Below are 24,194 nucleotides of genomic sequence, written 5' to 3'. Positions count from 1 at the left end.
TTGCTCAAAATGTGAGAGAAGTCTACAAATGTGCTGCAAAGAAAATATACCAAATCTCATCCGTCTAACTCAAATTATTTTTTTTTAATTATCTTTGTCACAGATAGACAGACAGATGGACCTTTTCCAATAATGTGCTTTTTCGAACTCAGGGAATTTTAAAACGTGGAGATTCGAAAAAATATCAATTTTGAATTCTTTGACGATTACTATATTTTCTCTATACTACGAATACGAGAAAGTAAAAAAAAATCAATATCCATAATCATTCAATAATAATAATTACAAATCCCTTGAGCTCTCTGGTTCGAGGCTTCAAGACCAATGTATCATTCCCGATACTACTGTAAACTTAATTTTATTTTTCTTACTTGAAATGCAATAGATAATCTTTTAAAAGAATTACAAGTTGGTGAAATATCAAACTCACGTGGACAACTCATGTGTATATGGATATTTTAATTTGAAGAAATTTCGCATGATGCAACATAAGCCTATATCTGTAATATATGAATATATGGTTTTTATTTAATAGTAATCATTCACAGTTTTCGCAATGTAAATTAAATTGGAAATTAATATTTTGTCTTACTAATTAAATATGAAAACCTTTCCTGATGACCGATACAAAGAAAGATTTTTTTTTAAGAATCCATTTTTCTCCATTTTAAAATATCTTTAAAGACTTAAAAGACTTATCTTAAAGACAAAAGAAATAATTTTGGAAATATCGTTTGAAATTTGAAATAGTTATTTTGTTTAATTAGGACAGAAAGAATGATATTTACTTTCTTGTCGACAATGAATATATTCACTGAAATTGAATGTTATATATATATATATATATATAACTTTATTATTCAAGTATACTTTAGAGTAGACAATATTTTTTTGGTTTCTCCGTCTTCAGGAAAAACAAATAACTTTCTTGGTTCTTCGACTCGTGAGCATCCAACATACAATTGGCCATGTGAAAAACATGAATTTTCTAGGTTCAAAGCAATAAGTTAGCAACGTTTTATCGCCATCGGATGAATGGTTAGGTCGAGCAGAAAATATTAAGAAACAAAAATTCATTTTTATATATTAGATTATAGGATTATTTTTAAATTCGCGAATTCTGATTGATAGAAAAGTATTCAAAGCAATTTTCGATGATTCTGCTCTTATAAACAAAGTCGAATTTTTCAAAAGTAATGCAGATATCGATATAAAAGTTTTGTGAGATATTCGCTTTGCGTGAATGTTTCTGATTGTAACTACAAAAATTACTCTCGGCAAAAAAAAAAAAAAAAAAAAAAAAAAATTAAAATAAACAAGTTTTATTTTCCCAAATTTTTACTTAAAAAAAACTTTACTTCTGATTTAGTTAAACTATCATATATTCCGCAACTTATTTTATACTTTTTAATACTTATAACCGTTAAATACAAACGCTTCCTCTCACATTTATAGCTAGTAACTTAAAAGCGAAAAACTTGTGTTTTAATTACTACCTCTCTCAACTTATTGGATAATAAGTTCTGGATTCAAGCTTGTTTTTGATCTGTGTTTTTCAATAGCCAGCTCAATAATTCAAACCAATAGAATTTCTGTTATGTTATTCTTTCCACGTTTTTGTTATTTTTCCTGATAATTCGCCTAAATTATTTGTTTCATGGACATTGAAGAAAAAGAAAGTGAAAAAGAAATTTCATTTTTTATCGCAATGAGTTCATTAAACGTTATTCTTCTAATGCTGATTGGATTTTGAACTACACAGTCTGAAAGGTTATGCATGAAGATATTACCTGTAGTGTTTTTCCAGTTTTCAAAGACCATATTCGAATCGTTTTGTCCGATGAGCCCGTGATAAACAAATCCTTTTCGCTCATCGTTTTACCGTCCAATGAGCTTTCGTCGTCTGGAATGAAGACCAGTGGATACACGGCTTTACTATGACCCTGAAAATACATTTATATCTATAGCTACAGCAGTGAATATGAAATTTTATTTTAATGAAAGTATATTATAAACACCTACCTATTTTCATTAAAATAAAATAATAAACCTATCACATACTTTTCGTAAGTATTATACTAAGTAATCAAAAATGTTGTCGTGACTTATGGCACTTTACAAGCCCGCTGACAGTTATCTGTCAGTGATTTAAGCCGAGTGAGCGTCTCTTGTATTTTCAGTAGCGCCATCTGGGGCCAACTTAGCGACTTCATACGTCTCATTCATTTGCACAACTCATTCATTTGCATAGGGGGGCACATTCACCCAGCTCACAGATAGAACACAGAAGAAGATCGACCATGCCCGAGACGGACTCGAACCCGGGACGCCCAGAACACGGGGAAATCGCGCGACCCCTATGCCAGGACGCCGGCTGATCAAAAATACTTTCTGTGAATGTATTTTTCTAAATTCTCGAGAAAAGCTGGATGAGCTGAACTACGACCGTGTATAAAGTATACTTGAATTTCAACTACACCATAAAGATTTGGGTTACAAGGACATTTAAGGGACCGACCAAAAACTTTTGAAATAAAAAATGAGTGTTTCAGTCCACTTTATAAAAATATTATAATGATTTGTAAATTTTATCAATATTTTGTTAAGCGCATCAGTTACCTAAGTTTCGTAAAATTAACATATAAATATTGGAAAATATAAAGGCTTTAAAAAATTACTAATTATTCCGCAAGTTTTTGCTTATGTAAATTTAAAAAAATTCTGGAATATGACAAAGTATTATTAAAACATATAAGAATATAAAAAGAGTTCAACGAATATTTGAGGAATTATGAGAATTCTCTGTAAATAAATTTGAACCGAATATGCGCAAATAACAGCATATTTTTCATTTACTAATTATAAAACTAGATATATAGAGTAATATATATAAAAATTGCAGTTGAATGTTATTAAGTTTCAGAAAAGATATCAGCATTGCCGTGCAATTGCAGTCGCTTTCTAAGAGAAATCAAATAAAGAGGGGCTTTCTAAAAATTTATATTCTTTTAACTTAAATCTTCTCATAGTTAAATTCTATAAAAGATTAGAGATATTCTAAATACCCATTCATGCTTATAAATTTGTAAATAACATAAATTTCTGTATAATAAACATCATAAATAAAAAATTAGCCAGCTTGATTTAAAACATAATTTTAGCTTTATGGGTTTTTTTTATTCCCCTGTTAAGTAAATTACTAATATAAAGTGGCAACATCTTTTGCTTCAACGACGGTTACTGCTCTATAAAGAAGGTATCCATTAATGTTTGGAATATCTCTACAGGAATTACGTGTAATTCTTCTAGAAAGACTTATCGCTGTATACCTTGAATTCGAAGTTCCATTTAGCCCTGCAGGTGTCTTATAGAGCTGAGATTCAACTCTGAGTAGGCTAGTCAAATCCATAAACATCTGTAGGATGAATTGGAACTTCGGATTCAATCCAGGCTAAGAATTCCATACAAGGTTTTTCCAGTTTAAAAGTTTGTTTTTAGATTTTGATATCTTATTTCTGTTATTATTCAATAGATAAATATGGCTAAAGGAAAGGTGTATAAACGAAGATTGAATATAAAACTCAGCGATGAAAATCTAAATTTTCATCGCTCTTTGGCATTTGGAATGTACTTTTAATGTGCACAGATATGGAGACGTAGGTTTTAAACGCTTAGAAGGTGGAGGAATGTTTGTGATATATTCTAGGAAGGCGCTTACCTTCGGGATTGGAATGAAGCTGGCTTGGATTGATTTATGATTGACCGCCTTAAGATGTAAATTGACTTCCCATCAACTCTGGTAGAGTTTTACACGCTTAGGTTTAGATGGGGGGGGGGGCGTGGAAGTTAAAAAAAGAGTGAAATTCAAGCCATAGGTTTAATACTTCGAATACCCGGGTAGAAATTAAGTTAGTTTAAAACTGACTATAAAATATACAACTTTTAAACATCTAAAGATTGAGGAGAAAATTATATAAAACATTCAAAACTTTATAATTTTTAAGCATATAATTTTTTAAACGATTTCAAAATTATTATAGAGTTGAAGTCAATTAGCTTTCCAACCTCTTTTGCAAGACCCAAATAGTAAGTTCATTCCAACAAATGTATGGTTATGAGTTTAAATTCAAGAAATTCTATAGTATGTAGAAAATAGAGCATACATTAAAAAAAAATTGACTTACTTCAAAAACTTTAAGACAAACATCTTCCATGGCTTCATACTTCTGAGTAATCAAGGTCCATGCTCTTGCAGTGTGGTCCACCGAAGAAGTGAACATGAAATCCCCTGCACTCAGTATCCGGTTGATCCTGCCGGTGTGTCCTTCGAACACGAACAGACACTCGTGTGTCGTAAGGCACCATTTTCGAATCGTGCAGTCGGCCGATCCTGAAAGCACAAACTTCTCATGGAAAGCAAGGCAAGAGACATAATCCGAGTGGCCTTTCAGGGTGGCTTTTGATTGGGTGGGCGTTGTGTTGATTCGCCATAAGACGACGGTCCTGTCTTCACCCCCAGTGGCCATGAGGTATTTTTCAGGTTCCATCACCATGCAGTTCATACCACCCTTGTGTCTTGTGAATTTTTCTAGAATGTAGCCTCTAGCAGCGTTGGGATTGATGTCTTTGGAAGCGTCCAGTCCCATTATGGTAAGAAATAATGATTTCGCACAACTTAAATTGTATTAAAAGCTTTGATGCTTAAGTTAAAGATGTTTTAAAATCTTCGAATCAGAATATGTTGAGAATGAAATAGGTAACATGCATCTTGAGGGAAAAGTTGTTTATTGTCAAGCCGTTGGTTGCCATTCAATGATATCGCTCATGCCCACATTTTTGATTGTTGAAACCTCTCATTCTTCTATCCTGTATTTCACCAATTTTACTACAAATATACAAATAAAATGGATATAATTTTAAATAAAATTGAATAAATTCAAATACTATAGAAAGTATAGTAACTTGAGCCAGGCGGATAAAATTTGGAATATGATCTTTACACCAAATTTGTAGATTTCTATCAAATTTTGACAAAAATCCGTTCTGAGGAAGTCTGTCTGTCCGGCTATTCGAAAGTAATTTGGCAAGATAACTAACAACGAAGAGAGCTAGATAAATAAGATTCGCTACACAGATTTAACATTTATAGTGTAGACACCGCCAAATTTTGAGCAAAATCCAACTAGGGATTGACCATCTGTCGGTCTGTACTTCCAGAAACTTCTAATCGCGATGACTAAAAAACGCAATGATTTAAATATATTAAATTTCGCATGGGATTTTGTAACTACAAGTGTAAAAATGACAAAAGATGAATGACAGACAAGTGAAAAATGACAAGTGTAAAAATGATAAAATTTGTCAAAAAGTTTTTATGACAAATTTTGGTTTCATTCGATACGGAAAAACGCATCTAGAACAGAAATTCGATTTTCGAATGTCTGTTCCACAAAGTTGACTGACTCCACAAAGTTGATGCCATAGATTCAGTGAACAGGCCAAATTCAAGCCAAAGTTTAATATTTCGTAAGTATTGTACACAAGTGTCATGCAAGACCTTCATCAGAGAGTATGCGAGACAGTTTTGGGGAGACAACTGCTCCTGGTTGCATATGTTATTGGGAAATATTGATATCTGCCAAATGTCGATATTCTCTGGTAAAAATACAGCATTCCCGCAGTCATTTGGTGTATGTGCCCTAAATGTTAGCTATTTGGAAAAGCTGTTATACTGTGAATAAAAAAAATATCGCCGAAAATAAAAGCTGTTTTTTTTTGTTACGTTAAGACAAAACTGCATGATTTAAATCATAATTTATTATTAAAACTTATTATGATAAGTATCAAAATAAGAGAGAATTTAAGTAATAATACATACATATAAACAAAGAGATCAGTTTAAAACCGAATAATATATTCTAAATGAGTAATGAAAATAATACCGATAATAAACTTATACAAATATTATATAACTAGCCGCCTTTGGCGACCAGCCGGTTCGCCAATCTTACTGTTCGTTAAAATTTTCATAATTAAATATTTTATGCAATTCATACTTTAATAGCTTCTTCATCAAAATATTTTAAAACTTCAAATTTTGATAGACATATAATTCACTCATAATATTATAAACGCCTTCAGTCATCACGTAATATGTATCTCTCTCATTTTCTGTTGGCTCCCATAGAATTTATACTTTAAATTAAAGTGGAAAGGATTAATCTGCAATTAATATAACAATATTTTTTACTGAAACAAAGTATTTTTTGTTTTTGTAATATGATTATTGAAAACAGTCACTGAGTGTTTAAACTTTATGGGCACTAAAGAATATCTTTCTTAATTTATGTAATATTTCAAAAATTTGTCAACAAAATTTTCTCAGATTCATCATGACCAGATTGATTCATTAACAATGTTTAATTTTAAATGCATCAAACACTAAAAAAAAAAAAACGAATCGTTTAAAATAATCGGTTGAAAACAGGTAAAAAAAAACTACTTAAAAGACGATGGTCTTAAAACTATAAGCATACACAAAAAATATATAACTAACATAAATACACTTTAATTACAAAAGCATGCAACTAATCTGAAAATAATTTAAATCGTCCGTTGATATTGGTTGTCATGTCAACAATCAGAACACAACGCGCATGCTTGAATTTACAACGCTAGTTACGGTAACGCAAATGCGTGAGTTTTTCTAAGCCAGTTGGGGTAACGCTATGCAGATTAGAAATTTTTATTTCCTTTATTCTGTTTTATTTTAATTCAAAAGTATTTCAGAATTAATTTGAAAGATCGATTAATTAACAATGTTTAATTTTAAATGCATCAAAGATTACGAAAATGAACAGAATCCTTTGAAATAATCAGCCGAAAAATCTTAAGCCTAGCCTCATTACTGTTGGGAAAAAAAATTGAACTCTTACTCATTTGGTGGTAGGGAAAATAAATAATTTTTTGTCGAGAAAGTTAGCTTTTAATTAATAATTAAAATTCTAATTAAAAATTCAAAAAAAGGGACCCCAGGTGCACATTCCCGACCTCTAAGATATACATGTACCAAATTTGGTAGCTGTAGGTCAAATGGTCTTTTCTGTGGAGCGCCAACACACACACACATTGAACTTTATATATAAGTATAGATGTTTTTTTAAAGCAAGCGAAGAGGGGGAAAAAACTATTCTAAAAAATTGGGTAAAGCAGGTGTTCTTATTAAATAATTAATTTTTTTTAAAAAATGAAACGAAAAAGTGGAAAAGTTATTCTTTAAAATTGTGTAAAGCAGATGTTCTGTCTTAGAAACTTCTTTTCCCTTTCCAGCTGTTTTGCCATAGAAACCGGCGCACAGCTGTTTACACGTTTATGTTTATCTATTCAGATTTTATAACATCTAATCAGAGTAACGGTGAATATCAGTGTGTTCGTGTTCGTCAATAAATGTTAATTTTTTTTAATAACATGATTAACGAAAACAGAGTCTCTGAGCATTTAAACCTTATGGGAACTAAAAAATATCTTTCTTAATTTATGTAATATCTCAAGAATTTGTCGACCAGCCGGTTCGCCAATCTTAATGTTCGTTAAAATTTTTATATTTAAATATTTTATGCAATTCCTACTTTAATAGCTTCTTCATCAAAATATTTTAAAACTTCAAATTTTGATAGTCATATAATTCACTCATAATATTATAAAGGCCTTCAGTCATAACGTAATATGTATCTCTCTAATTTTCTGTTAGCACGCGTAGAATTTATGCTTTGAATTAAAGTGGAAAGAATTAATCTGCAATTAATATAATAATATTTTTTACAGAAACAAAGAAATTTTTTATAATCTGATTAAGGAAAATAGAGTCACTCAGCGTTTAAACTTTATGGCACTAAAGAATATCTTTCTTAATTTATGTAATATCTCAAGAATTTGTCAACAAAATTTTCTCAGATTCCTCATGAACAGATCGATTCGTTAACAATGTTTAATTTTGAATGCATCAAACACTAAGAAAATAAAACGAATCGTTTAAAATAATCGGTCGAAAACAGGTTTAAAAAAACTACTTAAAAAACGATGTAATTAAAACTATAAGCATATACAAAAAAATATATAACTAACATAAATACAATTTAATTACAAAAGCACACAACTCGCCTAAAAGTAATTTAAATCGTCCGTTGATAATGGTTGCCATGACAACAATCAGAACACAACGCGCATGCGTGAATTTTCTTCGTCTTTTACGGTAACGCAACTGCGTGAATTTTTCTACTCCAGTTGGGGTAACGCTATGCAGATTATACATTTTTAATGTCCTTTATTCTGTGTTATTTTAATTCAAAAGTACTTCAGAATGAATCTGAAACATGGATTAATTAACAATGTTTAATTTTAAATGCATAAAACATTAAGAAAATAAACAGAATCGTTTGAAATAATCCGTCGAAAAATGTTTACCCTAGCCTCATTACTGTTGGGAGAAAAGTCTTACTCATTTGGCGGTGGAGAAAATAGAAGATTTTTTTGGCGGAAAAGTTGGCGGTGGGGAAAATGGAAGATTTTTTTGGCGGGAAAGTTAGTTTTTAATTAATAATTAAAATTCTAATTAAAATTTCAAAAAAAGGGACCCCAGGTGCACATTCCCGACCACTAAGGTATACATGTACCAAATTTGATAGCTGTATGTCAAATGACCTGGCCTGTAGAGCGCCAACACACACACACACACACACACACACACACACACACACACACACATTGAGCTTTATTATAAGTATAGATAAGCGTTATATAATAGTATTTATTGCAAGAAATTAGGCTGTTGTATTTGCCTCTTTGGCTCTATTTTCGCGTTTCACATCTCACCAGAATTGATATGTGCTAGTCAACATACACCGACAATAGTTCGAATGTATAAGTAAATATTCGGTCTTTCGCCCACCTAATTGATATGGGTCGACATTCAGCAGAAAATATTGACATTCCTTTATTTGTCCTTTCGTGTTAACATATACATAACGTGCTATGCTGCATTGTCTTAATTTCAAATGTAGCTCTGCAGTAATGATAGCTAATTATTGAGATTAATAGTTCTCGTAAACTTGAAAGCCTTAATTTTTCAGATTCAGGGCTTATTCTGTTGCTTTCCTATAAATTGCCAATCAAAATTTATCGTATTTTAAAGTAACGAGGTAATTTTGGTGGCAGTATATACCTATATTACGTATATTGTTTTTAAGGCATCCGACTAGTTTCGGTGGAGAATTTTCAAAAAACTATTTTAATATTTATATATTTTTTATTAATATAAGGATAAATGATGAACAAAAGTGAAATTATTTAAATATATATGTAGCGTTTGAAGAAAAAAACATATTTTGATGTAAATTTTAGCATTTATTTACAAAAACTGGAATTGTTCTAGAGAAAAAAATTACTACAGTTTCCTTGCGATATTACATGTGTAACATACCTTAGAGTGTAACTAACTATTATCTAAAAATTATATTCCAAAATAAAATTTCTGTGCTTAATATATGAAATTATCTAGAAAATTTTGGAATTTTTGCGATAATATTTATATTAAACAATCATAAATCCACTTCTACAACATTCAACACCAAATTCATAGTTTATTACATTCTACATAACATAACGAGCAATAATTATAAAAATCATTAATATATCTTGATTATTTTTTGAAATATTACGATAGTCGCACAGTAGAATTATGAAACATCTCGTTCTTCAGAAAATGCATTTAAAAGCTTTTAAATACTTATAAATAAGCATCACTTAGTACATGCCAATAGTTTGATATAATTTGACTACTAATTGACATAGAGGCAAAATAAAGATATCACTGGAAACAAAAATGTTATTTATTTTTTTAAAACTGCAAAAAAAAAAAAAAAAAAAAAAAAAAAATACGAATTTTAATCCAAATTTGGGTTTTCAACCTAGATAGATACCTTAATGTATTGAGTTCGTGGGATATTTATCTAGAAATTTTCTAGTAATCTCATAATAAAAAAAACAGATTAAATCCCCATTTCGCGTACGAAATCATGGTTTTCATGAAATATCATTGTCACTAATTTGAAAAGCAAGCCATTTAAAAGTTCGTTTTTAGATTTCAATGCCTTATTTCGGTTATTGTTCCTTAGATAAATGTTTCTAAACAAGATTATCTGTTTAATCTCAACAGTATCTCTCTAAGCAATCCTTACGACATATTAGCATAATTTGAAATGCTGTACTTTAAGATTTTATTCCCCATTGTTCTGAACTAAAATTATCAGATATTTCCCTTTTGTTATCAAAGTACATTGCGATATGATTAAACCATTTAAAAGACCATTTAAATATGTGTTTACTTAATGATCCTGAGAACGTTTTCTGTGAAGTGAAAGGACGCTAATGGAAGAAATTTTCAAATCCCAGTAAGTGCATATTTTGTAATTTTTAAAGTTTAATTTCTTGCTTTTATTTATATGTTAACTCTCAAATAATCTGGAAAAAAATTTTCAGTCAAAATAAATCATTATTTTTAATAAGCGTTATAAATTATTGTCATTTATTATCGTTTGCTCTTTTTATCAGACATCTTTTATAAAAGATGAAAATGCAAACGATTCTTTGAAAAAACATTAATTTCTATATCATTAAAATTATAGCTTTTGTTTGATGTATTGCTCACTTAAAAACAAATTTTATTTTATAATATTGCACATTTTTACTTCATAAAATTTTTACAAATTTTAATTTCTGTAAAATTTTGAATAGAATTGGTTGTTTATTACAAAATGACGTTAAAAATCTTTAATCACTTACAAGTGAAAAATATATTTTACACAAAAAAACAATTTTTGTTTTAAAAAAGTAAATCAATAAATTTACTAAGAACAGAAATTGACTTTTTATTAAGTTATAGTTGCATGTATAAGCACTATGGTAAAAATTGTTGAAAAGCATTTTCTTCTTGAATTTGTTCTTTTTTTTATCAATTTGCAATAGCATTAAAAATTCAAAATTAAAATCAAAACATTTTGTACTTTTTTCGGTTAATTTGGGAATTATCTATAATTATCGCTTATTGGGCAAATAAACTCTCGATTATAAGAGTTAAGATGAATTCCAAATGTGATTTAATTAGAAACTTTCCTTATTTGATATAACTGCAATTGTAAATAAAATTAAAATACCACTAACATAAAAATAATAAAAATAAAAAATAATGCAATATAATACATATCCTAGTTTTTTTATGCAAATGTAAAGTCAATAAAAATGTAGTGTTTTTTTAATTTTAGATGGTTTTGTAAATTTGATAGCAATTTTAGTCATCTATATTTTAAAAAAATTAATCAATTTAAATTTCATAATTAGCAAATTTAAATTTTTATCAAATTATGAGGTGAAATTTTTATTTAAAAAAATTATCTCTCATTATTTTTATTTCATCAAATCAATAATTTTTCTACCCGCATATAATGCAGCTGTAATTTTTTTGCACCATTTACCCGCATGTTATATGGTTATCTTTCTCTGAAGATGAGATACCTACTAATTGTCAGTATCTCATTTTTCGATTCATCTAATTGTGATATGTAATGCTAGAAACTTGCATCTACTTCTAAAAGCATGAAAAAATCCATCGTGGGAAAGGTAATATTATTTTTTCTTTTACTAAAGGACATATTTTGGGAGGGATAGTTTATTTTTTATATTCATTTTGTTAAAAGTTCTAATTGCCCGGAGTAATTAATATAAACAAGGAAATTTATTGAAGGAAAAATATAAAACAGTATATATATTAAGGTTAATTTGTTTCAAAAGGCATTATGATTAAATGTAAAAAGGCATATTCGGCCTAAAATACAAAATATTAAACATATTAGAAACAAAATAGCATTTCGAAGAAATTATTCATTCACCTTAAAAGCGTGCCTTTCTAACATAAAAATTATGATTGAAAAATAAGTCGGCAATCGGAAGGTTGTTTATTTCAAAATACTAAAGTAAGTAAAATTTCCACATTTTTTATATGTTCTATTTTGTAAAAATAAATGGTTAAATGTTATTATAAAATAAACATATTTAAATTTTGCACATTCAGAGAGAAAGATAATCCTTTTTTTTAAATCATTCAATTTGTGAATTGATAAAATAAAAAAATCTTTCATCAGGTTTAATTAGAAAAATTATTAATTATATTTTTGAAATCTACTTAGGGAAAAAAATTTAATTAGTATCCACTTCTTTGAAATTCTCAACAAGATTTGAATGATTTAGATGAGTTTATTTAATATACTTTTTTTTTAATTACTGCATCTTAGAATTTTGATTAACGTTAATTTTAATATAATTTGCAAGTTACCTGCAAACCTTAAGAGATTCAAGAGATATTTAAATATGAATATAATAACAATTGATTTTTTAAGATATAATAATATTGATTTTTAATAACGATTATTAAATCAGAAACATTTCAAGTATCTAAAACTTTAGGGACTTTTCTTCCCCAAATAACTTGCCTTTCTCTATCTCAGTTTTCGATAAAACACATGATTAATAGTTGCCATTATAACAAGGTTTGTTATATCAAGGAATTTTTAAATTAGGAGTTGAAACACATAAAATATCAAATACTAAATATTATACATCCATAGATTTATGAGCAAATATCTAGTAAATATTTAAGAATGAAAAATTTTATTTTTTTCGGAAAGAAATTAAACGTACTTTAAGCACATATTACAGATAAAAGATTAAATTTATGCTGTAAAAGTATTGATAAGTAAAATACACACATACCCTGACCTTTTGTAAAGTCCTTCGTTTTAACAAATTCACCAAAGTGTTTCGCCTATTAATTGCGAAGAGACAATGAATCTGTGCCTTCTTGGTAGTGATTCCATAGCAACAACAAGAGACCATAATCACGCGATATCTGGATTGGAACAAACGCACAGAATGCTTGATGACCAGAATGAATCACACAATGCGAGTAGTAATTAAAATTTAACTGCTCGGTTAATATCTAGAGTGTTATTTTTAATTGACTCAAACGAAAAGAGGTCATACATTTTTTACTGATATCACAAGAATTCTGCATTAATTTACTTAAATAATCGGATTTGTTCTGCTTTTGATTTTTTGTAACTTCTATATGAGAACAACTATAACTAATGGCGGATTTAATGCTAGACAACTGCACTGAGTTGCTATGCTAAAAGAGTCATTTATTTGTCAATAAAAAGATGTTATTAATATAAGTGACATATAAATTTGTTAAAAATACAAATTCTATGAATTATGGAGTACCATTACTAAAATATTTGTTATTCACTAATTATGAAAATCCTTTCCAAATAAATCGAAGAATTAATAATTACTTATTTATAATATTAAAATATTAAGTATTAATTTAACTGTGACGTTGATTTCTACTTGATATATCCTCTAAAGTAATAATTTTTAATGTTATATCTGATTGAAGCGTTTTCCCCTTATATTTATTACAATAATTAAATACATTTATTCGTAGGTAAGATAATCATTAACTGATAATTATAAATAATTTTTCAAAAATTTTAATACCTTAAAGCCATTTTTTTTCAACAATCGTTTCGATGGAACAGAATTTATCATATTACCAGTTTGTTTGAAAATCCCATTTGCTGATGGATGTCTTTCCTCGGCTACTTTCAATACATTTTAATTCCACCCTCTTAATTATTCCAATTGCACCTTCCATTAAACAACCCCATTTCGTAATTCTGGATATATGTAAACATTCTGTGATTATCAATTCGTTATTTACGAAATGGGAATGCCTTCAAGACGATTGTAATTTTATTATTAATCCTTGACCAAGTGTTCTATCACATTACTAAAATGTGAATGAAAGCTAAAAAAACGTTAAAAATCGCCTTTTAAATTGAAAAATCGGTCACTCAAATGAGTCATAAATTTTACCAACCATAGCAAATGTAATAATAATAACAAAGTTAAAAGCAGCAGATATTCAACATATTATAAAAAAGAAGAATTTAAATTAAAAATATTTAAAATAACAAGAATTCGTTTGACTCTAAAAATTTATCGTTTGCTTATTAATAACTGTATTGTGATCCATCAAAGAAAATTATCGTTTGCTGATTGACAGCTGGTTTATGATTTTTCAAACATTTGTATTTCGAAATATGTAAACATTTTTGTTTCGTTTCCTTTTTTTATTGGGTAAGTCAGTTTTTCTAATTTCCTTATTTATATTTAATATCTTATAATTTTGAAAACAAAATATAAGCTTGTATAAATTTAGCTCTAAATATATTCATTGTCTAATGAAACTCTCATATCCAAATTAGATTATGTTTTTCAAATAAAGTAGATAAAAATAAGACAAAAAATCATTTCTAAGCAACTAATTAAATATTAAAAGTCTTTCAGTATCAATAATAATAATATCGCCTTGCGTAAGATAACTGAAAAAATATCTGAATTTAATAGTACATTAATGCATAATTTAAATTTTTTTAAATGGATTAAAACTGCTATGTTCAAAATTTTTTTAATTCGGTCAGTTTTAATCTAGAAAGAATTTAACTTGTTTGTTTAAAATATTATGGTATGAAAACTATTTTACTAAATGAACTAACAGCCCGAAAGACTGCATAAAAATTTAATTTTCGTAACTTTTTTATCACCTCATTTATTGATTCAATGGCAAAAAAATGTTTTTTGCTTTTTTTTAAGTGTTTTTCTAAATGAAAGTATATGTCTATATTTAACGGCTTAAAAATTACTTATTGAGTCATGGGTACTCTGATTATTTTGTTTGTAATTTTACTGCTAGCATGTGAAATTTTTTTCGTAATCTTCTAACAGCATATTGGTCAATATTAAAGATCAAGACACTCCTAGAACATGCTAAGTGAGCAACTTCAAGAAAGAACAAATTTTTATTCGATTCGATAGGACGATGTTATTTATTTTAAAAGATAAAGTCTTTTACCTAGATTCTTTGAAGATAGCAATATTTTGAATTAGATATAAGTTTTGTTATCGATTCAGTGTTGATAAGTATGTTCTAAAGCTGCATTTTCGAGCATTAGTTGCTTTTCAAATATCCATCAAAGATTTTTTGCGAAATATATTGCAAAAACAGATTCAGAAATGTTTTTTTTTTTGACCTTGTGGATGTGAAAATAAAAGTATTTGATACTGAATCAAAGTATTCATTAAAGTAAGATGGTGGTATTCAACGTAGATTTTGCTTATGTGTGGCACTTAAATTATATTTGAAAAGGGAAAATTGGGTATATATTATTCAAAATATGTCAAACTGGTATATTTTGTAACGTCATTGAGATGCAACGTCATTTGCATTTCATTAATTTGCAACGTCATTGAAGATGTTTAAAAATGTAAATTCATCAAAATCTCGATTGTCTTTTTCATTGTACAGCAGTTACACACATCACCACAGTCGCCCAGCATCAATGCCATTGAATATCTGTCGGCCACACTCGAATTAGTGGTTCAAAAATACAAAATTAGAAACAAAACCCATTTAAAACAAGTGTTGTAAGAAGAATAGGGTAAAATATCTTCAGATACCACCAAAAATTGGTCTAATTGATGTCATGACGTTTAAAGCCTATTAAAAAAGCCAAAATACTTGCAACTAAATACTTACACTTTCTTTCTGTGCGAGATATTACATAAATTTCATTGGTGCATTCTTAATTTTTTTAGATAAAAATCGGCATATGTTTATCTAAAATGCTTCTGAAACTTTTCAATTTAGAAATTGATTGTTCTTTAATTAAACTATTTGTCATGTGTAAAAATAAAAAAAAAGTTTGCATTTCTCGATAATGTATTATTTATATTGAAAGTTGGATTTGTCAAGTAAAAGTACGATATACTCTCAGTTGTTTGAGCCACTGTACATATACAATTATGCATAGCAGAAATTGAAAAAAGCCTTCTTGAAAAAAATTGTAATTAAATCTGTTTGCATTTTTTGTTTATATTTTGTTGATGTAGGTTATTTAATTTTATGCAAAATGGGGATACATTTAAATTATGGGAATTTATTGAAAACAAGGATAAAATCTTCACATTTTCCAGCTTAGAGAATGAGTCGAAATTTGGGATTACTTGATAATTCGCTCACTTTAAAATAAGGCATGTTGCGAAAGTAAAATCTTTAATTTAAATAACTACATGCAAGTTTTTTAAAAATACACTATTGATAAGGTCGAAAGTCTTAAAAAGAGAGAGAAAGCCCCATTAGTTAAAGAAAAGAAATTACATGGTAAAGAAGTAAATTTTATAATTAGTGTCTAAATTTATACAGAAAAAAATGTTGCTATGTAGGGAATGAAAGAAACAAGTGTTCGCAGAATTTTCTCGTAAACTATTTCATGAATAATAAGTAAGGTAGTTATTTGCATAAAGAAACGCTTCCTGGTCCGTTTAACAATTTTAACTTTAGGAAAAAAGAAAATAAACGAGTAACTTCTTAAAATGGAGTAATACGAATTTATCACTGTTGAAAGATTGATTAATTGCTTGATGAATGAGATCAATCTTTTATATATATATATATATATTTTTATGTCCTGACAGAAAAGTCAAAATTTTACAGGAAATTATTTTTTCTTTAGAAAAAGGATATTTTTTAAATGATGTAGCAAATGTGCATTGACTTTCACGTCAGATTGGCTATTTTTTTAAAGCCAATTTTTATTCATTATGACATTGTAAAGCTCATAAACAATTTTTTGTAGATATATAACTAAATTTGTGAAGAATATTTTTTAAATAAATATTACGAAATATTTATATGTTTAAATTTTTGCATAAAAACAGATCGACAGAACACCTATTAAAGATAAATGTATCAATTAAAAGCTAAAAGTATTTATAATATTTGAAGAAATGTTGCTTTTTTAATAAAAACGATATAAAAGATATAAAGTAAATGCATTCTTATTTAGTAGTTTGTTAAATGATTTTGTTCAAGCTTTAGCAGACTATTCAAAAAATATTAATTAGAAAATAATAAAGACATAAAAAGAAATCAATTACAAACACACTTTAAACATAAAGAAACAGCAGTTTAGGTTTATAATGTTAAAAATGGTATTTTATTGGAATTATTATAAAACAAAGCGTAAAATGCAAAATCATTCAAAACGTTTGCATCATGTTCAAGTTTATTATTTCCTTGTAAACAACGATTGGAAGAAATAATTTAATTGGCTGCAAATGTACTTCATAGTGTCTGACATGAAAATGATTACTATACGAATGTCGCACGTGTGACCAAGAGAAATTACAATGGAAAATTATTAGACGCTTAAACAAAGATATAAGCGTCTTTTTGTACTCTTCTCAAATATTTCTTATCGCTGATTATGAAGGAGTTACAGCCTTTTTTAATCAGTGCAACTATTTGGAATAATTCTGTATATTACAACTGATAGAATTTTCCCAAAATTAATTATATTCAGAAGTGAACAGTAAAGAATCAGACTAATTCTTATTTTAATCGACAATGATAACATCTGTATACATTTGCAATGTGTTCGTAAATTTATTGATAAAAATTACAAATAGTTATTATTTTTCAATGAACCCAAATCTATAATAAACATTGCAACCGGAAAAGCAAAATAAAATTTTAAAAAATACTACGTAGTGAAATTTTAAAATGAATTCAAAATTTAGATTATTTATTCGCTATTAATTTTAACTTAGAAATGGCGTGGAGAAAAAGAAAAAAAAAACTGAAGTAAAATAAAAAAAAATATTAAGATTATTTATTTTTTTTAAATAAATTGCAATAAGATTTACAATTAACTTAAAGAAATAAAATATAAAGAAATTAAAACCTTTCAAGGAGTAAATTAAACTTTCTTCTAGCTAAGAATAGTGAAGCAAGATATATTGATTTTTTTATTCATATTCTAAAACATTTCGTGAGCAATAATTAATTTTTCAAAATAATGCACAAGAAAGGAAAAAATAAACTATGAACTTTTCCAAATACAGAAAGCGGATATTTATGGTAGCGATAATAATGCTTTTTTTTTCAGCTAGGAAGTGTCCAATGACATTAATTGCCAAAACATTGCTTTACCATGAATATTCACGAATCGTCTGGTAGATAAAAAATCACCACGACAACGTGATAAACAAGTAGAGAAGCTTAAAATAAACTGACACTGTAAAAGTCGTCCGTTGAAATCTGTTTTTGTCGTTTTCGTATTTTTTTCTTAACATGAATTTCTGTAAGCATAAAATAAATATCACAGTCTTTCTCAAACAATCCATTCCATGTAGAGTCAGGTTTTGTGAGTATTTTGGAACATTAAAGATGTATCATTTGTTGTAATAAAGGGCATCTATCTATAAATAATGAGTTGAATCTATTTTCGAATTGTGCACACGATAATATTACGAAAGCTTAATTATTATTTAAAAAAATGCTCTTCATTTTTTTTACATGTCTTTTTTTAAAACATTTTATTCGAAACTTTTGTTCTGGTTTATTCCAAAGAAAAAAACCAATCTAAACTGGATTTTCGGTTGAAAATACTAAATATTTATTTAAAAACGTCAATTATAGTATTAGTTTGAATCAAATCATTCGGCTTTGAATATTTTCGGAAAAGATAATGAGACTAAAACTTATATGCGAACAGCCATTATTTATTATTTTCTTATTCATTTCTAAAAACGTATTCGTAATTTTTATCCTTTTTTCGATGTTTGATTACATATCATATTTAAACGATAGAAAAATATATAAAAATTTTTTAATGAGCTGAGTTTTTTTTGTTCATTCTTTATTTTTTATCTTGTTGTTATCTTTTTCTTAGCATTCATTCTACATTTGTTCATTTTTTGGAGTAAATCTGGCTTTAAATTCCTGACAAACGAAATATATATAGCATATATAAAATGAAGTCTAAAAGGTATGATTTATGGACAATTAAAGGATATTACCATACATCCGTTAAAAATATCAACATTTTAGTTGAACAAAATTAGAACAAAAATTTGTAATTGATATTGACAATCAGAAAACGTTTGTAAAATTGCAATGTTATTCTATAATGAGAAATTCTTTTAAAATTTGCAACTAATCTTCGGTGAAAACGCCATAAAGAAAAATTACACTAAAATTGGGGATTACTGTTCAACAAAAGTATAGGGAACCTAGATAAATTTTTACGGTTATCGAAGAATGGGGTCAAAATTCAATGCGGCAGATGCGAATGTTTGATGTGTCAGGTCAGTCCTTGCTATATCCGGAAGAGGGTCTAAGAAAGCACTTGTGAACGAATCCCTTGAGACCCTTCCCTTAAATAGGATATCTGCCCCACTTAAAATGACCTGAACCAAACGAATTCCAAAACCCAACCATTCTGGATTGAAATCTGGGTATTTGACGGGTAAGAAATAAAGTTTTGAATGGTGTTTTCAAAGACTGTTTGACTCAAGGGTTAATTTTAGCACATGGAAAAGTAAGTTTTTCTATTCAACTCGTTCTTTTGTTTATAATTCTGTCATTGATTGATTATTTCTGTAAATGTCTGAATGATGAAATCAACAGAAGAAATTTCTATTTTTTTTTGGGTTGGTTGCAGCGTTTAGAATTCATTTTCTTGCTGAACTACGCAGAATGAAAGTATTGTATTTTTGCTTCCATCATCACTCAATTTTGAATTATAATTACAAAATCCTCTTAGCGCCTGCTGCTTTATTTAATTTCAATGAGAATGCCAGTTCCATCTAACAATATAAATATTATAGCTTATTTAATAACTACAATATTTAAATTGTTCAATGGAATTGTTTGTTATAAGTGCAAATTTATACCAAATAATTTTTAAAAACATCAAAACTCGTTTTCCCATAATCTTTTTAATAATAATACAAAATTTAATCAAACATCTTGTAAGAAAAGAAATCGTTGTGTTATTTTCGTTCAATAGGATGGCAACATTAAAGATAAATAATCTTTTCAATGATGGAAGCATGATAAATAAAATATTGATTATATGATTACTTTTTACGAAAACTCTATAAAAACTTTATACGTTGTAATGTTTGTGAACAAAATTTTGAAAAAAAAATCTTTTAAATTCTTAGGATTTCTCTATAGTGCAAACTATTTAAGAATTTAGCGTTTATTTATGTATATTCATTCATTTTCGATTTCACATATTAACACAATCAACCACCATTTTAACATTTCAAATTCGCCGCTAAAATAATATTGGTAATTTATGTAATTGGTAGCTTATGAAATGTATAAAAAAATTAATAATATACAAGGAATAGTGTACAGATAAATATTACCTTTGATTGAAAATTAATTTTTTTAGATGTTCTATTTGAAGTAATAATGGATAATGTACAGATATAAATTTCTTTTGATTGAGAATTTAAAAATATCGTTTTCTTTGGTCTTATGTTTGAAGTAATTTTAATAAACTGTTAAAACTTTATTTTTTTCTCTTTTGTATCACTTTTTAACTAAAAATACTGCTAAATTTTTCTCATGACATATGGCTGAAAAACTATGTATATTGATTGAGTTATTAACCAAAGATATTACATCTAAACCTAACTTACTTTGATTTTTCTGATCTATCTGATAATTTCGAATTTTTTTCCTTAGTAAGATAAAGGAGAATTCTTATCTGTTAAAAATCTGCTACGAGTCGGCGAAATTTATGTAATTATGAAAATATAATTATGAAAAAAATAAAGTCAGAGGAACTTACTAAAATAATGCGATTGTAATTTTTAAAACAATTTACAATAAATATCGCTCAAGAACTTTTAAAAAAAAGAAACAAGAAAACGATAACAAAATTGAATTTGAAAGAAAAAATTTACATTTTATTCAATTGCTATTAGTTCTAAAAAATTAAGTAATATTAATACTAAGTAATAGGTAATAGTAATTTAGCAAACGTAATTGTAAATGTCTTGGACAATCGGAAAATGTGTTCAAGAAAATCAATTAAAACAAAATTTGCTATATAATTTTGTATTAATTGTTTTTCTCAAAAATTTCTCCTGAAATTTCTCCCTGAAAACCTACCTTATAATACTGTTTGAAAGTGTACAAGCAACATTTAAAAATAAAAATAAAGTTTTTTTTCCGTTGTGTAAATTTGAATAGGTGGGAAAAAAGTACTTATAGATATTATTCGACGACCGCGTTTTTTGCTTTTTTTTCGTTAAATTTGATTCTTTTGCAAAATTATTGTAGATATACCGGGTATTTTCCCCTTGAAAAAAAATTAAGTGAAATTTCTAAACTTTTGCTAAAATTTACTCAAAAATTAAAAATATGATTCCAAATTTATTCTTTTTTTATTTATCTCTGACATAATTAAACTGTCTTAACAATCTAGGTTCATCTTATAAGCTTCTTTAGATAGATTTCTTATGGGACTGCTATTTATAGTAATGGTTCTCCTGGTCTGACTTTAGTAAAACATCTGCAAATCTTCGCCGATAATGCCCAAAGCCACCCACAATTCTAAATTTAATATTGTAAATATTCATATATAAGTAGACAAGGGATGGAAAAATGGGGATTAATGATATAATTTCTCCATGGTTTCTTTACAATTTTACTTTTACAAGATATTAACTAACAATTACAATTTTACAAAGCAGAAAAATAAATAAAATTAAACGAATTACCGTCTCATTAAAGCAAAAACAACTTTTATATTAAAAGTTTTTTTTATAGCTATTGCTTAGACATTAAGACTGAAAAGTGATTTTGAAACCCGAACATAAGAGCCTAAATTAAAGATGTTAGGTAACAGTTTAATAGTGGTATTTAACCTTGTTAACCATGTTTCGCATTTATTATTTCATCATACTCGTTTAGCAAGTTGAGATTATCAATATTGCCAATTTTGAAAAGATGAATAGTAAAACTTCTATATATACATTATTTAAATGCGCATGAATGAAAAATTAATGGCCGAATTAAAATTATTTAAATCAAAAATAACGGAGCAGAAATATTTATTGGCAACATCATACAAAAATGATCAGCTTTTAGAAATTCCAGATGCTGTTCGTGTTTTAGTTCTTTTAAATACATTGTATTATAATCATTATCTCTCTGCTTCTAAAAATGAGCATGTGTTTGTTTTGATTTTATTTCATTCTTTTAAAATAAACCCAATTATTTTCTGAAATTCTATTGAAAATCTCTTTGATCAACAAGGTCAGACACTTGAAATTCGACAGATGTTTGTTTCTTAGGCAGTAGACTACTTTTTAAAAAATTTTATTAAACACTACCAGAAAGATTTAACTACCTCAAAAAATACTTATCCTGAGTCCGGTTTTGTATAGCAGTCAATCGTAGTCAGTCTGTAAATTCATGTTAATTAATTAACTTGTCAAAGCGTAAGGTAGATTGCTGCTCAGATTTTATTTTGTAACATTTATTGCAAGTAGTATCATTTTATACCTAACTTCCTTAAAGTTGCAGATAGATATTTTGTATATAGATACTATATACAATATATCTATCTAATATATAGATACTATGCTATAATCTCTAATATAGATACTATGCTATATTAAAAAAGATAATGGTTATAGCCTTAACGTAAATATGTTTAAAAAACTGTTGATTTAATAACTTTTATTCCAGTTAATAGTCATAATTGAATAATTCAAAAGTATAACAAATAAGATCTTATGGAAGTTATTTTTCATAAAACCTTTTTTTAATTAAAAAAAAATCTACTTTTATTAATTTCTGACGAGTTCAACTCGTCATTGTCGGTTTGCTTAAAAAGTTCATGTATAGCTAGTCTTGTCATTACAATTCAAGAGGTTAAGAAAAGTTTAGGATATTTTTCTCCCCATAAAATTCGAAATTAAATCATCATTCATTTCTTCGAATTTGCTTAAAATGCAGACTATAATTCCACGCCGGCTGATATAATCGTTTGGCCTTTACTTAAAGTCTTCAAAACTTTTCTACAATATAAAATTTGTAACAAACCCGTTTGTATTTTATTTTTAAAATTATTTATTCACTAGTATTATATATTTTGCAATAAAATGTAGAATTATGCGACAGTTAATAAAATAATTTGCTGTGGTTGTCCAATACGCAATATTTTATAGTTCTTGTATTCATCAATTCTAAGGAATGAAGATGCCTTTGTCTCACAGCTTGTAGAGAAAAAATAATGTTTTAATAACTACAGCTTTCTAATTTATACATTTGCTCTCAGATTAATAGCTTTTATTTAAATATGAAAACCGGCGTTACAACTTACATAATGGTCTATTTTGGAAGGCAACCCATTAACTAGAATTAATTAAATTGTAATTGTGCATTTTTTCCGTGTTTGAATACAATTCGGCAAAACTATGAGAGGAAATTCTCAAAATAGAGAAAAAAATAAAAATATACGAAATAGTTCTAATAATTTATCATACTGCGATATTCCGGACAAGAGATTCGAATTTCTTAATTTTTTTATCTGATAAGCATCAATACAAGACATTGATGTAAGAATCATTCGCTACTCGAATTAATCAAACCTTATCTAAAAATAAACCGCAAGTTTGAAAAGGTACGAATATAGCAGCTAGTAATGAAGATGTCAAATTTGAAAAGTGCACGCCTTAAAGAAACAAAGGGAAAAGTTTTGAAGAAACAAAAATGTTCGAATGTTGAAAAAGAAAAAGAATCCGAGACCAGGAAACAATGGCACGTGCATGACCTACAGGAGCAGTGATAAGAATCAGAAGATGCTTTCGTCGCTTCTATCCAACGCCTGAATGATTTAGAGAGTGCGTTGATTGCTTAGATAATTTTCCTTTTTCTTCACAATAATGCGTTAAAATATCGATTAAATAAATGCCTGATGGGAAGTCGATGAAGCTCAACGGAGAAATGATTATAAATCAAGAAAATAATTATAACTTATCTGTAAAGGAGAAGCAGCGACACGGAATGGTGAATGCTTTTGATGTAGAAATCTGATTATTAACTTAACGAACGTTCTTATTAATTCTGTTATAAGCAAACAAGCTGTTTATTTCAATAGATGCTTTTTCTATTTATTTACTTGTTCATTTTTTGTCGTTGAGTGCCAAGCCCA

The 24,194-nt window shown here is 27.7% G+C and overlaps 2 protein-coding genes across 3 annotated transcripts in view; one reads left to right on the top strand and one right to left on the bottom strand.

Moving 5' to 3' along the window:
- The window catches only part of LOC129984236 (WD repeat-containing protein 86-like), a 29,254-nt gene extending 16,382 nt beyond the window's left edge, over nucleotides 1–12,872 (bottom strand). The window contains exons 1-3 of the mRNA XM_056094069.1: nucleotides 12,823–12,872; nucleotides 4,185–4,885; nucleotides 1,791–1,943 (exon numbers count right to left, since the gene is read on the bottom strand). Coding sequence (XP_055950044.1) covers nucleotides 1,791–1,943; nucleotides 4,185–4,646 — 615 coding nt within the window. The 5' untranslated portion in view covers nucleotides 4,647–4,885; nucleotides 12,823–12,872. The remainder of the gene's footprint in view (nucleotides 1–1,790; nucleotides 1,944–4,184; nucleotides 4,886–12,822) is intronic.
- Nucleotides 1–24,194, top strand: part of LOC129984238 (phospholipase A2 'basic'-like) — a 116,279-nt gene that overhangs the window by 13,655 nt on the left and 78,430 nt on the right. Inside the window, exon 1 of one of the 2 annotated variants that reach the window (XM_056094071.1) lies at nucleotides 10,348–10,448. The exons of the other annotated variant lie outside the window; for it this stretch is intronic. The gene's annotated coding sequence lies outside the window, so the exon portion shown is untranslated. Of the gene's footprint in view, nucleotides 1–10,347; nucleotides 10,449–24,194 lie in introns of those variants that run through there. 2 annotated transcript variants of the gene reach the window in all.

This window comes from Argiope bruennichi, chromosome 9, assembly GCF_947563725.1.
Source record: "Argiope bruennichi chromosome 9, qqArgBrue1.1, whole genome shotgun sequence".
Lineage (NCBI taxonomy): Eukaryota > Metazoa > Arthropoda > Arachnida > Araneae > Araneidae > Argiope > Argiope bruennichi.
This window is presented reverse-complemented; position numbering and strand designations above follow the sequence as displayed.